General features: G+C 40.4%; 1 protein-coding gene across 1 annotated transcript in view; it reads right to left on the reverse strand.

The window, feature by feature from the left end:
* The window catches only part of Col25a1 (collagen type XXV alpha 1 chain), a 397,132-nt gene that overhangs the window by 76,026 nt on the left and 303,811 nt on the right, over positions 1–17,295 (reverse strand). The window contains exons 12-14 of the mRNA XM_052179247.1: positions 17,221–17,265; positions 3,491–3,544; positions 1,384–1,410 (exon numbers count right to left, since the gene is read on the reverse strand). Coding sequence (XP_052035207.1) covers positions 1,384–1,410; positions 3,491–3,544; positions 17,221–17,265 — 126 coding nt within the window. The remainder of the gene's footprint in view (positions 1–1,383; positions 1,411–3,490; positions 3,545–17,220; positions 17,266–17,295) is intronic.

The following is a 17,295-nucleotide window of genomic DNA, read 5'->3' on the forward strand; positions in this document are numbered from 1 at the left end:
CGGAGGTAATTGTTTCCTTGGTGTCTGTGGTGTTTCTATGCTGGGCAGCTCTTTCCTCTAACTCCAGGAAAGGCCATTTTCTACCACATAAACATGTTCATGAATTAAGAGAGGGACTTGTTGTGGCTTTCAAGAGTGAGAAAATAGAAGAGAAAGATACTCAATTGCCCCCTCTAAAGTTCCTTCTACCATTTCAAACAAACAAGAACTCAACTTGCTGAGGTGCCTGTCGGGAGTGACAGATACTCTACATGTGGGAAAGCCCCTTTATATGAACCCAAGATGGGTGCCAGCATTGCTGTCTCTCCAATTTCCACAGTTATTTGATGACTAGTTGATTTCAAGTTGATCACCGTGAGCTCAGTTGATATCATAAAGCACACTGGTCATGTGTATAGGCAGTGTCAGTAGGTGGCATGCATTCTAGAAATTGTCTTGAAAACCCCTTTAAAATGCCAATCTCCTTTCTGGGAAACCTCGTCAAGGGGGTTCAGAGCAGTTGTGAAGTAAAGAGCTTGACTATCCCTTCACGAATGGAATGGCCTTTCACACCGCTATTTTGCTGCTCTTCCAACATTATATTGCCTTCCTTCTGCTGTACAAGGCCGAAAAAAATACAGTTAAATGGAGGACTGCTTTCTTGATCTTTTAATGAGCTTCTTTTGCAACCAAGGCTATGGTATTTGTCAGAAAGACTATCACTTAGGAAGAGCACAACGTGTCGTAGTATCCAGGTAGTTCTCCACTCTGGAGACACACCTAAACACCACTGGCAGGGGTAGTGGTGGGAACCTGTCTATGACCAGCACCATGCACAGCAGAAGTCTGAAAACTCAAAGCAGGCCTGCAAGGAGTACTGAAGGCACCTAAGGGATTAACCCACAATGCCCCATTCTCCATTGGTCGTCTTTCCTGGTTTTGATGAGGATTCTTTGTGGAGTCACTTCTAGATAATTGGTACAGGTAAACACCTGTAGCCCATTGACCTTTTACTTAGAGTCTTCAGAGAGAGAGAGCTGCAGATGTTTAGTAGATATCAGAATGGCATCAGTGAGTATGTAGTACATTTTTTTTTAAAACAGGGCTAGGGGCTTGGGAAAGCTCCTATAAAGCCTGGCATGCAGTGCTTGTCCTTTCTACCCTTCCTTTCAACCCCAAACTCAAACATTGCAAGGAAGGAAAAAAACATATATCTCCCTACTATTTGGCAGTCTGAAAGACAAGCCAAGGACCACTTACTCCCTCCTCCTGAATCTCCACTTATCTGTCCATCCATCTGTCCATCTCTCTACCCATCCATCCTCTCACCCACCTTGTTCAGTTTGGGTGTAGCTTTGGAGAAGCTGTGTGATGAACAAAGGCAGAAGCAATTTTTTTTTTTACCTTTTCTCCTTCTTTTCCAGGTTCTCCCTGAGCACAAAAACAGAGATTGTGAGGTGTTAGTGAAGAGCTAGCTAGTAAAGCAATACCAGGCAAGGCAGATAGGGAACACGCACTGAATGCACTAGTGGATGATACAGGGCGCGGTCTACCGTGGCTTTAATTTTTATATCAAAACAGATTGCAAAAGTACCCAGAAGAACTCTGTCCAGAAACCAGTACTCACTTTAATCCTGAGTCCTTACTTTTGTAAGTATAATGACATCTTCAGTACATAAGAAAGTTACCCAGGAGTGGGCTGGGACACTAAGGGGGGGGGGAACAATGGTAAGGCACCTTGATATCTCTCAAACTCCAAATCAATAAGGGGGCTAGCATGTCCTTCCATAAAGCTGTCTATTAAAGACATGTTTGGATGCATGAACTATTTCAGGGCTGACCTCTGGTACAGTTCTGGCATGGCCTATATTCTTGGACATGATCATAAGCTCTCAATGCAGCACTTGCACCCCCTGACGACATCATCAATTCCATAACTTTTAGTAAGTAATGTATTGCAGATCAAGGTAGTGGAATGGAACAGTGCTTTAGTCTGTAAGGTTCCTACTAGAAATGGCAACCAGGAACACACAAAGCCTAAAATCCGAAACTATTCTCTGAAGAGCACTGCATTTTCCCTTTTCCCTAGGAAAGGGGCAGGGAGCAGAGAGGAAATGTAATAAAGTGTCTGTGCATTATGATATTTCCTGATGGGAAGCTTGAATAAGAGTTGCTATGAGATCAGACCGCTTTAAAAAAAAACAAAACAAAACGGTGTAACGAGATGATTGTGGAAAAAAGAAAACCAACTTGAAAGAAAAGCCACTTAGAGGCAAGCTCGGAGGTGAAACTCTTTTCATTCTCTGGAACTCATCCTGGTCCCCTGGCTTTCTGCATTTCCAGTGACCTGCACCACTCAACGGCCATTCTGAGGGCCGCATTGCCAGGCAACAGAGGAACAGCACCAGGAATACTCTCAGGCTTTAACTCCTGCCCTCAGGCTGTTTGGTAAAGTGCGAAAGAGGGAGAGAGGAAGAAGACAGAAGGAATCCAGGAGGAATATCTTCTTTCTTCTCCTCCAGGACAAAAGAAAGGGCAAGTTTGTGTGTTTTAGGTCTGCCCACAGCACCTAAATAGCAGCGTGAAGTGTAAAATCAGCTGACAGGCATCTGTGGGTACAGACCCACACCAGCACAGCTGATGGGATTAGACATCAGTTTTGTACTTCAAGGGGTGTTCACTCATCAAAGGATTTGGGATTTGTCTGTCTGTGTGGCTTAAACTAAACTGTCACCAATCTCTTTTGATTTAACGGTTTCATTTGTTCTTCAAGAAACCAAGCAAACAGGCAATCCAAAAAAATATCCTCATTACATTTTTTCCCTACTTAGTAATTCAAACTATATCCATTTTTAAATTCTAAACACACCACATCTTTATTCTGTTCTTTGTCTGATTAACTGGCCATGCTGTGTCAAAGCTGAAGGTGGCCAAATCTTGAGAAAAAGCCATCGCAGCTCTGTGATCATCATCTGTGGTGGGACTTTGCTAATACGTACATTTTAGGCAGTGTGAACATGACCTATAGTTTCACGTTTTATTAAAGGGTAAAATGACAGTAGTAATTTTGAAAGCTTTCTTATGCTAGTTAATTATACCACAAGATATATTTCTTTAGGACTGTTTTATGGGTGTTTTGATTACATGTATGTATGTGGAGTTACTTACGGAGGGGTGTGAGATGTTATGTGGGTATGGAGAATTGGACTCAAGTCCTCTGCAAGAGCACCAAGCATTCCTAACCGTTGAGCCATCACCCCCACCCTCAAACCCCACAAGGAAGGTTTTAGACAGTCCTGTGTCCTATTTCTTTTTCCTGCATGTCTAATGCTAATGACAATTGTAGACCTAATTTGGTCATTAGTTACGAAGTTCTATGACAGCATGTTATATCACTGACAGAACATTCTAGCCAACTTCAAGCAGAAGAACAATTTACAAACTGTGACAGCTTATGACCCTGTAGGAACCATGCAGAGGATGACTGTGTCTGACTGTATTCTCCACCCACCTTAGGTCCTGGTAGTCCACTTTCCCCGGCTGCTCCAGGTGATCCAGGCTCACCCTCAAAACAGAAAGTATACATTACTAAGCAAAATTAGCCTAGCACATAATAGAGATGATGAGAGGAGTTGGCCATCTTAGAATGAGCTAGAAAAACAGAGACTAAGTAGCTATTAGAATAATTAGCCCCAGTGTGACCCCCATATTTACATGCTTGACAACAAAGTATTTAACTGAGTCAGTTCCCTTTGTGTGGTCTTTTCATCAATAAGAAAGCTGAGCGAGGAGTTATCAGCAATGCAGGAGCTAATATGGTTCTGGGTACCATCCAATTAGTATGTGTTGAATGAATAAAGCTCACTTGGCAATGATAAACTCTCTTGGTGGAGAACTTGTCAATGATCTATCAGCTCAGTTAAATAAAGAGTAAACCATTAGCTTTTTTTTTTTTTTTTAATCTTATTAAACTTCAGTAACACAGATGTATATTTTGGAAATACAGATCTTTAAACAGGTACCTAATTTGCTAAAACACATTTGGTAGAAAAGCAAAAAAATAAAAAGGCTTTGCAAAAATGGGTTTATAATAGCGTTGCGAAAACAACAAAAACAACCCGACTTGCTCCTCACGGTCATACTCAGTGATCGGCTTTGAAGAGAAAGGTGGAATACATCACCTTTTCTGATCCACTGATTGTTTTCCAAAAGGGGGCAGGAAAAAGCAGCAATAATAAGATGAAAGTCCAAGTCTCTTGAAATGTCCCGAAGCAAACTGCACTGTGCCCCTTACGTTCCAGGCGTCTCGTACATCTGTCCATCTAATTTAATTTCCAGGGTCCTTACTATGTGACTGACCTCTAGGTAGCTCTTTTTTTCCCCATGGACAAAAAGAAAAGTTGCTTCTTAGTTGACTTCTTAAGACAGTGCCTATTTTAACTTTAAGAGCAGTTTTAGATTCACTACAAATTTAATTCATTTTGAAGACTATTTCCCAAGTAACCTGGCATCATTTTTTTCATGTTAAAAACATGTATATTAATAACAAATAAAAAATTTATGAAAATAAAATTTTTCACATTTTATCTATCTTCTTTTGTGTGTGTGTGTGTGCTTGAGACACACACACACACACACACACACAAGCCACGGCATGCAGGTGGAAGTCAGAGAACAACTTGAGGGAATTGGATTTCTCCTCCTATCTTGTGAGTTCCAGGTGTCAAAGTCAGGTCATCAGGTTTGGTGGCAGTCAGTGCTCCCTGTTGAACCTTCTGACTGAACATAAAGTATTATTTCTTAATTGCCACAATCTTTACATTCACCAATTCACTTATTACTACTTGCACAAGGCAAGTTTTATCTTTATCTATCTTATAGGTGTTGAAATTAGGGCTCAGGGAAATTAGCATTCTGTGTAGGTTTATGGAAAATAGTCAATATTTGTACTAGCCTGACTTAATAGGCTGTGTGGAGACAGACATATATGTGCGAGACTACACGAGTATTGGTACACACCACACCAAACACATACACACACACACACACACACACACACACACACACACACACACACACACACGCACACGCACATGCACACGCGTGCGCACACACACACAACAAAGATTGAGTGACTGATATCCTCTATGACTTAAGTTGCACATCCCAACTATAAATGTCTTTCCAAAAGGTATAGAAACCTGAGGTAAATAAATATAACCTACAGAGAGATATGTGTACCACATAACCTAGGCCTGTGAAACATTTCACTCTTGTTCTGGAGTATAACTGCCAAAGTCTTGATCTATTGGAAGAAATTCTGCTTCCTACATAAAGTCACATTATAACTGTAAGTCTTGTGTTTTCTTTGTTAAGGTGACAAATCTGTTGACTTACACTAATGAAGGTCATTATGGGTCATTTTTGATATGCTCCTTGGACTTTACAAAGGGCAAGAGCTTGGAAACAGAATCTAGCCTGAAGGACGGCCGTCATTTACCATGCAAACAGAAAAGAGCTACCAAGTCTGTCTTCTAAGACCCCGCCACAGGATGCACTGACGTCATAACTCACGGTGCGATTTGCAGAGATGACAGGGCCAGGGAACACTGTAAACTCTGTTCAGACTTTCAAAGAATAACCATGGTAGCCAGAGCCCAACAAAACATGCTTAAAGCCCTGGATCCAGGAAAAACTCATACTGAGAAGTGAAGTGGAAAGGAGAAATATTGCTTAGGTAACTGCATCTTGTTTCCCTCAATATATGAACCCCAAGGGACTAAAGCTGGACCTGTCCTCTCATTGTTCTTGTTGCTAAAGGATCATCCAACGTAAGAGGAAACTAAGAAACGGGACTCATAACCTCTCTCCGTGGGAGTTACTTTTGTGCTGTCCTGTTCTCGTGGTCTTCTTTACTCACAGTTATGTAATTCTAAGCAGCTATCAGCATGTTCCACAGCCTAGCATAGTGAGTTTTTCACCGTGCCCCAGATTTGTTTCTACAGGATTCTCATGATTCCTTATAGATGGTTTGATTAGCCGCTATCACAGCTAATCCTTTAATTAATTCTGCATCACTGAATACTTAGGTTGTTTAAAATAGCTATCTCTGGAAATATCTTTTTATCACATTTTACTAGCAAGTTCTTTACTTATGAAAAAAAAATTCTGGTATTCATTTGTAGTCACCGGGAACATTTTAAGGCACCAACTGTGTGCTTCTAAATTGCTTTGCTTTTTTCAAAGGGGGTTCTAAATTTTCTTTGCTTTTTAAATTTTTACTCAATGTGTAGGGTTGTTTGTGTGCATGTACATGTATGCATCATGTGGGTACCTGTGCCCACAGAGGCTAGAAGAGGGTGCTACATCCCCTGGATTGGAATTACATGGGGGTGGGTAATACTATCTCCCCACATAGGTTTTGGGAAGCAACTTCAAGAGCATGACGTGTTTTAATTCTCCCGTCCCCCTTTTTTCTTTTGTAAGTATCCATTTTTTTTCATAGCTTTGTCAGTATTGGGCATTACAACTTTAATAATTTTGTGGCTATTTCTTCTATTTAGTGCGTGTGCATGTGCGCACATGTGTGTGTGTGTGCACAGGTATGTTTGTGTGAGTGAACTAATCTCAATGTTGTTGGACTGCTTACCTATCTATTTTATATTTCTAAACACTGTGAACATTCTATAGACGGTACTAAAGGAAAACAGCAGTGGACATTCTATAGACGGTACTAAAGGAAAACAGCAGTGGACATTCTATAGACAGTACTAAAGGAAAACAGCAGGGGGATCTTAACTGAAAAGGTTTTCTCTACTATAGTGAAAATTTTAGGATGGTCCCTGGATCTGGAAATATCATACATCCCCATAATTAAACTGCAAGTAACCTGGACTGCCATTTTGGGATGACTGGCTCCTTTCATTTTGGTTTAAGCCAAATTCTCTCTAGACTGCTAGTATAAAAGAATGCTCAAGGCCCTTACAAACCATGTCAGGCACTGCTACTCAAGAGAACCTTGGAGGAATCCTGAAAGGAAGACAGGGATACAATTTCTCTTAGAGATGAATGCTGAGGGCAAGCCAGTCATTTAGCTGGAACAGTGTTCCTTACAGTTCCGGTCACAGTAGTTGCCCACGCTGTCAGTGAGAACTCAATGTGGGCCTTAGCTTTCAATGTTCAGTATAACAGAACTTCCGCATTCATCATGTTATAACAGAGTTGTTATGCCTCAGGCCTGTACTGTCTTCATCCAAATAGGAGAGGAAAATAACTTCAAGAAATGGGGATCAGGTGTTGGCTGGAAAGGGCAGTGGGTCCAGTGTGGCCCTGGCCTCTGGAACTGCAGATGGTAGCTGGGGATATGTAAGGCTAAAATCATAAGTGCTCAGAGTGGGAAGGTTAAGAATCCCAGAGACCAAGAACAACCAAGAGGCAGCTCTGAGGTCAGACTCCAAGGCACCACATTCCCAATCTTGCTTTTCTTGTATCTAAACAACTTGCTATCTACAAACTCAATTTACCACGTTTCTTTGCAGCATTAAACACTGAATTAGGTTAGGGAAGCATCCAGTTAGCTTCCAATATTTCTACTGTAGGTCAAAGACACAGGGCATATCTCTGTACTTCCATGGGACTCAACATCTCCTCTCTAAAGTGTGTGACTGGATTCATTGCTCATTCCTTGTAAGAGTCAGTATTATCATCACTTGTTGTTAGACCACGGATGTTAGTTGTAGATCTGTATTCCTCACAGATTGGATTAGATTTTACTTTTAGATCCAAATTCCCATGCTCTGGAGTCCAAGCCTGGCTATTCTAGTTGTTTGCAAGTTTTCCTTGGTTTCCCCAAATTCAGATGTGTGGCTAGTTCTTTCTTGATCCCCATCTGCCACCTCTTTCATGCACTGATGAGGTCTGAACTGAGGACTAGGGTGTGGGGGATGGAGGGCTCATCACAGGTGCAGCCTGCCTCTGGCTCACTGACTTCTCTTCTCTCCTCTCCCATCTCACCTCCATCCTCTCTCCTGGACCATCCTGGGAATTCAGCTTCAGTATGGATCCGTCTATAAAATTTTTAGCTTCTACTTGGTACGCAACACCTATCCTTTTCATTCTCCTTTTCTGGAGGCAGAGGAGGCTTTAGAGAAAATGAGGAAATGAAAACCAGCAACCCCCCCCCCCCAGACAATTAGATTTTTGTTATGCATCAGAGACCCAGGCATCCCTGCAGGGGAGGTTTGTCTTGTTTATGCCATCAGTATACTTCCATCAAATTAGGATCTCAGTCCTCTTTGGCAATATGATATTAATTAGTAGAAAAGCAGACAGATATGCCAGCCAGGAATGTAATACAAGTGTGCCGCTTCAGGGCATTTGTGGACATGGCCCTAAGTGGACTGAAATAATAACTAAAGTAAACCTACTAACATTAGGGGGGGAAATCTCTAAAATCACAAATATCTAAAAATGTATAATAGGCCACAATAAATTAATAAATCTCAGCTGGTTTGGGGGAAAGTCTGCTCAATCAACAGCTTAGATTCCTGTGCCGCTTATTCAAAGAGCCATGTGTGCAAAGCCATTTGGAAAACAGTACTAGACAACAAAGAGATAAGAATTTAAATCAACAAAAACACTGGATTAAGTTTATCTGGGAACTGACAGTACAGGAGAGGCACTGTCTACACTGAACATAGTAATGTGATTTGAAGATCCAGTTGGTACTACATCCCTTATTTACTGTCTTGCATGATACCTGCCTCTTCTTTCCTATCTTCTCTCTCTACACAGCCTTAGTTCTCACTGATGATTATATACTGTGGTAGTTTGAATAACAGCCAGCGCACCCCTCCCAAACTAGACTCATAGGAAATGGCATTATTGGAGGTGTGGCCTTGTTGGAGTAGGTGTGGCCTTGTTGGAGTAGGTGTGGTCTTATTGGATGACTCCAGTGTGTCACTGGGGGTGGGCTTGAGAAGCTCAAGCCAGGCCTAGTGGCTTCCTGCTGCCTGTGGATCCAGATGTGGAACTCTAAGCTGCCTCTCCAGCACCATGTCTGCCTACATGCCACCATACCCCCAGTCATGATGATAATGAACAAAACCCCAAGGCAATGTTTGCCTTTATAAGAGTTATCACCATCATGGTGTCTCTTCACAGCAATAAAACCCTAAGACACATAGCAATCCTCAGCCTGCAAGCTCTGCAGACCCAGACTGGTGTTCCTTAGGAGATCTCCACCGCTTCCCCCATTCTTGGGTCTTCACACTGGGGAGTGTGGGCTAGTGCATTGACCAGCACAGAAGCTGGACACAGTGTCGGGACATAGGAGGCAGGACTCTTGGTCTCTGAGGAATGATCTTACAGTGCGAAGAGTAGATTCTGAGTGGGAGGGTGTCCTGGGCTCTAGGAGCTGCCCACACCTAGATGGCTTAGAAGAAGGGTGTTGTCTACCTGTAGCTAACAAGAGCACTATGCAGAATTTCCTTCTTAAAGCAACATGGAAAAGGACACATGGGAGCCCAAACCACCCAGAGAGCACACTGCTGTGGGTCTCTCTTTCTGTATGCGGAAAAAGCCGTCCTCTACTCATGGCTTTACAGAAGAGGGCTTGGGGAGACAGAACAGCAAAGTGGGTTAAACGGGTTGTATGGACGGGTTTCTTAGAACTGGGAGAAGTCAGCCACTACAGCGGTTTCAGCTTCCCCATGTTTTGTACGTCGTCTTCTCTAAATTAGAAAACTTTGGATTGGACTCACCCCATCAGAGGAGGAGCGGCAGCAATCAAAGGTAATCAGCATCCATCATGAGACGGGATGAGGGAGAGGCCTTGACCTGATCACTGTTGCATGTGTGGGCATGTATGTCTGCATCCCCACAGATGTGGACATGGCAGGATGGAGAGGGAAGCCACAGCTTCCTTCTACCCCAGAGCAGGAACGAGAGAGTGAAACAGCAGGAAGAGACAAATGGGGGATGAGAGCCAGTGGGCTTCAGCCAAAAGAGGGCATCTTCCGATGCCAAAGCAGGACGAGCCAAAGCCTGCACTGGTGCACTGTGCTGGGATTTCAAGTTTATGTGGCTCTAAAAAACCAAGCCTGTACTTCTAGAATGGGTTCTGCTAGCTCAGACCAGTGGTTCTCACCCTGTGGGTCATGATGCCTTTGGGGATTACATATCAGTTATCGTGTATACAAGATGTTTAATTAGGATTCAAACATAACAGTAGCAAGACTATAGTTATGAAGTAACAACAAAATAAAATTTATGGTGAGGGGGGTGGTCACCACAACATGAGGAGCTGTATTAAAGGGTCGCAACATTAGGAAGATTGCAAACCACTGCCATAGATCTTGCAGCAGAATATGCTCTTGAAAATATTTTTCTTCTTAAAATATCTATCTAAGGTCTTCTTTTGTAAAGTATAGCCATATGTGTCTCTGTGTGTATATATATATATATATATATATATATATATATATATATATATATATATATATTCTGCATATAATTTGATATATATTTTTCTCTTTGAAAGAAACTGTATTTAATTATTAGTAGAAAATTTAAATAATATGTTCAGCTGGAAAAATATTGTTAAGGTCCGTGAAGAAAGCCAGAATGAGAAAAACTTCTTGTTCACATGCATTTGGAGCAGCAAGAGCTTTCAGAATCACAGAGGCATTAATGTCTCTAACTTGAAGACCACAGGCTTTTAAATAGAAAATTACAGTCATCCTTCCCACTGTTTGTTGACTGAATTTTCAAGCCCATATTACAACTTCTATTGGGCAAATTAGGAAACCAAAGTTTCCAAAAAGTCCAAGTCCACACTCACGTAAATGCTGAGTATATGTTTTGAATCAACTTGCCACTCACACGCTTAACCCCTATTTCACGGTGGGAACACACTGCCTGGTTTTGAAGCTATGTTCTGCCTGTAACACCTGTGGACACTGGCAAGAATACTTACCCTTTGTGACCCTTGGTGTCCTCATTTTTAACTTAAGTAATCATAATACCTACTTTATAGAATTGCTATATGGACTCTGGGTTGATATGCATATAACACTTAAAAATCTCAGATGATGAATAATTTTAGTAATTATACAATTTCTGTTCTCTTGACAGATGAAAAGAAAGTGCTGGAAGAAATGGAGCTTCTTATAAAGTAACAGCGGCAGTGTTGTTTCACATCTGGATGATGGCAACTGGCCTGGTGTAGAAAGAAGCCGGGTGGATGCTAACCGGCTAAGATTTTCACAGTAAATGATTTCACAGTTTTTATTTTTTAATAAAAAGGTTTCAAAATGTAAGAGTAAGTTCTGTGATTGATTTAGTGGCAAAGAATTTGGAGGAAAATTTTCTATGAAAAGATGAAACCTACAGTGGTTAAATCTGTTTTAGATATAAAAATTTAAGACTAACTTTGTCCATTGTTTACCCTGATTGTACTGCAGCAATATAATACAAATTTTCTCTTTCCCTTGTCAAATCCTGTGAGACATTAATTAATGCCTATAGCTACCTAGTCAGGGTAGTAGCCTCTATCCCTTCTTCCCGGGCCTGGATGCCCTGTGTTCCTCTACCAAAGTTCTGAACAGCATAGCAATTTAATAGACTTTGGGGCTTTGCTTCTGTAAGTCTATGTCCTATATTCTGAATGGCATCCATGATGGCAGACATAGCTTTCATCTCAGAGCTCAATGGTTCCTGGCACTTGTAAGTGCTGAGTAACTGAATGGTTAAGGAAAAGAGTGAATGAATCAACAGGCACATTTGAGGGGACTTTTGAAAAGGGCTCTTCCAAATTATACATGCAATTCAATCAGATCTAGCGAGTCAGTATTTCTGTGTTCTCGTCTATAACTGCATCCTTCTAAATGGAAATGTCAGGAGAGTGGGCTCCATGATGGTACAAATTGTTTGGCTATATCGGTCTGGCTATTCTGTTTTGCAAAACATCCTTTGAGGGGCTTCCCTTCTCTCCCTCTGCCAAAAAAATCCCTTTAACTGCTTATTCTCCTTTGTTCCAATGTTTTCATCTATGGGATGGACAGTTAGCATTCATTTTTGGAGTAACATGTTTATGTGAAGTCGGGGTAGGGGGAGTGTCAGTGGTTTGGAAGAAACCATCACTCTGTGGCAGAAAAGCAGACTCTTCCCAGTTACCCAGTTAGTGATATGATCCCCTCCAGGAGACTTAAAATTTGTCACATAAAAGACAGGTATATCTTTAGTATCATTTGGCGAGTTGAACTGAATGAGAAATCAATTCTAGAGTAGAGTGAGCAGTGTATGGAATGTTTGAGATTGTATCAAGCACACTAAAGGATGTAGTGATCTTCTGGAAGAATGAGTAATGGGAAAATGAAGATGCTAATGAGAAAGGATGAGTGTTATCGTGGTTACTATAGAAACAGTGGTCTTAGGCACTTCAAATTCTAATTTACATAATCTTTAATTTCAGAAGATAGGAAATGTAATAAATATAATTCAATTCCCACCGTTAACCAATGCAAGGAGTAAATTATTTTAAGATAATTTCCCTGAACCTTTAACTAATCTGGAATCAGAAACCAGCCATTTCTTTCCCTCACTATTTTTACTTAGTAGACAACACAAAATCACAATGATAAATAGCTCACTGGCAAAGGAAACTTTTAGGCTACAATGAAGAGACCTACAACATACTGAATTCCTTCAAGAATTCAATTCGGAGTATGGGAGTGTGCTAGAGAGTAAATCTTAGCCACATACACGTCGAACACACACTTATTGCTGACCTTTATCTCCAGGCCTTAATTCAGACTTTTAAAATGATTTAAACAAGAAGGACATTTTGTATAATGTCTACACTGACTGAATCAAGCTCACCGTGTGATTTAATTGTGTGGACTTGAGTCAATGGCGTGACCTTTGCAAGTCTGGAAGCTTCAATTTATCTGCTCTCTAAATATACTTACAATAAAAAATGCCATTAGAAGTATTTTGGGAAGACGAATGTCAGCTAAGAACTATGAGGCTCCTGGGTAAAAGATGAAACGACATTCCTAATACCATGGCTACGAGCTAATGAAAATTTAATGTCGCTTAAAAAACCACACCACTATCTATGGTAGATTCATAGAAGACGCACTAGTCTCATATATATATATATATATATATATATATATATATATATATATATATATATATATATATATATGTTCTGGGTCTTTCATGTACTGCTTTGATGTTACATCTTTCTTTTTTCATAGCATTTTTACTAATTGCTAGTCAAATAAATTATTCTGATGATGGTTTACTGTGCTTGAGCCAAGTCAGGTAAACATGTTAAAAGAAAATAAAAATAAAGAATTTAAAATAACACCTAACCCGAGTGTAGATTTTGAGAGAATTGGTATCCAAATATTCCAACAAAACTGTAGAAAATTCCATAAATTCTTCCAAATGATTCTCCAGTTTAATAATGATATTTTAAGTAGCCTACACATCTCTAGAGACCACTTCTTCAGGGACAGGGTTTAACTGAGTCCATGTGTTACATCTACCTGTGTGCAGACCAATCATAGCACACAAGTAAAGTGTTCATTATAGTTTTAACCAACAAGACCTACACATGAGACTTAGAAAATACATTTCTATGTTTAATACAACTGGCAGCAAATTTTAATATTTTAGGTAAGGTTTTGCATGACATTTGCCCTGTTTTGACTCCTTGAAAGGAGCACAAATTATAGAAAACCAGCTTTCAGAGTTGGGAACAAGAGATGCTAGGAATTCTTGACTAGGCAGTCACAGATGACACAGATGACATTTTGGGATCAGTATCTTTAGGGGACAGTCCTTTCTTTTATTTTAGAGATAGAGCTACGTCTTACACCCAGAGAGGAAAGGACTCTTTGAAGAACACAGGATACCACCTCAGGGTTGGAAACGTTAACAATAGTGACCACACTTCTGATGTAACATGTCATGTGTCCTTTGTCCTGTACACACGTGGACATTTTGACTACTCATGCTATCCTGGGTGGAAGGTTGGCTGGAAAGGCCATGAGACAGAGGGAGATTCTAGCTTCACTTTGTAATTCTGGGTATTAATTTTTATCCTATGTTGACTTCCTTTTGCTTGGGCTAAAGTGCTAAGACTCCTAAAATATGTTAGCATAACTATAGATACTGAGCACCTATTAATAACATTGAGTTTAGTTAGCACTACAAGGACTCTTGACTTTTATACCAGAGTCATAACAAGGTTGTGTAGTATGCTCAGACAAAGACATGGGGCATTCTCCCTCAGGCTAGGAGGTCCTGTTCTTCTTGCTCTACTACAATGTCCCCACCCCACTTTTCATAGGTCACTTCTACAGGCTGATGCCACAAGGCACTAGGTTAGACTTTAATACCATGTCACTGCTATGGATGTGTCATTACTCAGTACAGTATAAAGAATTGGAGTACCATGACATAAATACATGTTACTCAGTGCTCATCAGTTACATACCCTGCATAGGTGGACATTACAAATCTTATTTTATGAGCCACACCACTTGCAGAGAGTAAACCTGGCACTGTAGAGCCATTGGTCTTTCCATACCATGTGGTAGCCTTCAGTGGGCAGTGAGTGACCTGTATCCATGGGAATGTACTGAGACTATCATCAGCATTATTGAAAATAACTCCCATGTCCATATCAGAATAGGTAAGGTTGCTAATCAAAGTGGCTAGTATCTAAAATAAAATAAATGTAAAGTTAAGTCACTATCCAGTTTACTGTCTAAAACCAATGTCTAATTTTGTCAACCTGAATGGCTTGAAAATGTGGCAAAGAAAATGTTCCCTTCAAACAGTTTCTTTTGTCCAACACAATAGAAGACTTTTTTTCTGTGTAGTTATTTTTTTCCAAGTTTCTAATGGCTTAGAAGTCTCCACACCTCCCTTACCTATAGCCATAAAATGACTTTCTAGGCATCAAAGATGCTACTTTGGAAAAAGTGAAATTGTAATATGGAAGAAAACTGTCTGGAAGATAGGTAAAGGACACTGAAGCTCTTTCAAAAAATTGTGATGTCATTTTAAACTCTCTTCCTAGCAAAAGACAGTCTAGAGGCTTAAGATGCGTCTCAGACACTCCAACTGTAGAATTACTGTACTACTGCCAACTTCGCTTTTACTGTCACAAAGACTGTCTTTGGTGAAGGAGATTTTTCTGTACTTATCTCCCTAAATAGGATCTGGCTGCCATGACAGTCTTAAGTCCTAGTGAGGATTAAGGGACAGTCCACCTGCCGTGTTTGAGTTCCAGGTCTACGGAGTAGGAAAAATCAACTCATTGCTTTGTGCTCATGCCTTCATAAAAGTGGGATGTTGGCTTCCCTCTGTTTGAGAGAAAACACATCAAAAACACTGCACCCATAAACTGTAGTACATAAAGCTGCAGCTTCCCACTGCTGTTTCCTTGATACATAATTTAAACTCGGTGACTAGGACAAGAAAATGTCACATCCCTTGCTCTTTCAGAGGAAATTGCTTATTTCCTTGTGAAAATAAACAAATATGAAGTCTTCAAAAGATAGTTTTCTCTCAGTTTAAAGGTTTCTATGGATTTTCACAATGCTTCTCAAGGTTAATCAAAGGATAAAACAACAATAACAGAGAAGACAAAGCAAAACATTAAGAGTGCACACAAGTTTGGCCTTCATCAATGTCAAAAGCATCCCAAATGATTCAATCTTCAAATCTCTCTTAAAGCAAGCAATTGTCAATTTTTTAAAAATCACATTTCCCCCTATGATCTGAAGTATTTAAAATGAAAATTAACCTTTTGTCTTTAACAGGATTTGGGGTTGGGGGGAATTGTACATTTTACTGAAGTGCAACTGGGGCCCTGGCATGGCTGTCTTGCTTATGGAATCAAGGGTGCTATGAACCTTGACTGGGAGTAGTAGTTTTCCTTAGAATTTGAGTAATTCTGAGTTGCTTTTTGGAATATAGATCAATCAAACCTTCAGTATTTCACTAAAATGAAGCATAGGAAAAGATTAATAGTAATGGCAGATGCTATTATAAAGGCTTATCAATACATTTAACCCCTTCATGGACCCTTGGAGGCAGGAATTGTGACTGTCTCTATTATACAGAGACAGAAAAGGAGGGCAGTAAATTCAAAGACATTGACAGAAGCGACACAGCATGTAGGTGGTGGACTTGGATTCTTAGCTACTTTGTAGGTTTAAGAGGTCCTAAGAGAGACAGGAAGATGGATGAGATGAAAGACCATTGTAATTCTGTTCTCTTGGTCAGAGCTGGGAGCCCTGTGTGATTTCAGAACTCGGTCCAGGGTACAGGGCTTTAAAATATTCTGGGAGAGGAGGACATGAGTCACGAGTCTTCTAAGGGCTAGATCCAGATTTCAGAGGGAGACAGGAAAGTACCAAGCTCAGCTTCCAGTGCCCTGGGAAGGCTGGGCCAGCTCTGGGTTTTGTTAGCTCCTACAGTGGCTTTGATCACCTCTGTAGAGGTTCCAGACTGAAGAGCTGGTAGGTAGGCACGTTAAGTGCACAGACACCAGGCTTACCTGTGGGATAATGTTAGATGCTTTCTCCAAATAATAAAAACATTATGGAAATAAATATATATATGCAAAGAGACATGTGTATGCAGAGGGATATGTGGATGTATGCATGTATTGACATGTATGTGCGGGCACGCACGCGCGCACGCGCACACACACACACACACACACACACGCACACACACACACTTCTTTATTTCTGATCCCCTTCATATTAACAGCACAAGTTAATAGTAGGAGCGCAGGAAAGTCCATTTTGTTCCTAAATTTGCTTAACAGTGAAGAGTTTGTTCAGAAGGCTTTAATATATCTACACATATATATGCTTATATATTTATATAAATAACTTTTCTTAATCAAAGTAGTAGCACATAGTGCCCATGACCAGAATGAACTAGTGCGTCTTGTTTGAATGTTAAGTAGAGCATCTCCCTTATATTCTCTACGGTAACTTAACAAAACTGAACACATCTAAAACTCTTACAATGGAAAAGTTTTAGTTTGAGATTACAGCTTCTTTAAAGCCAACTCATTTGGACATTTGCTCCATGGCTTTCCTGTATTTGCATATAAGCATATTCATAACATAACTATCTAGAATGGTTCTGTAGCTCTGGTTGTCTCCAAATTATGTGATAAATGCTACAATAAGCAGAACTTACCTTTTGCCCATCCATGCCTGGGGTCCCAGGTGCTCCAATGGAACCCTAAAGATGTACATGATTAAATTACTATCA

This window comes from Apodemus sylvaticus, chromosome 4 (assembly GCF_947179515.1).
Source record: "Apodemus sylvaticus chromosome 4, mApoSyl1.1, whole genome shotgun sequence".
Lineage (NCBI taxonomy): Eukaryota > Metazoa > Chordata > Mammalia > Rodentia > Muridae > Apodemus > Apodemus sylvaticus.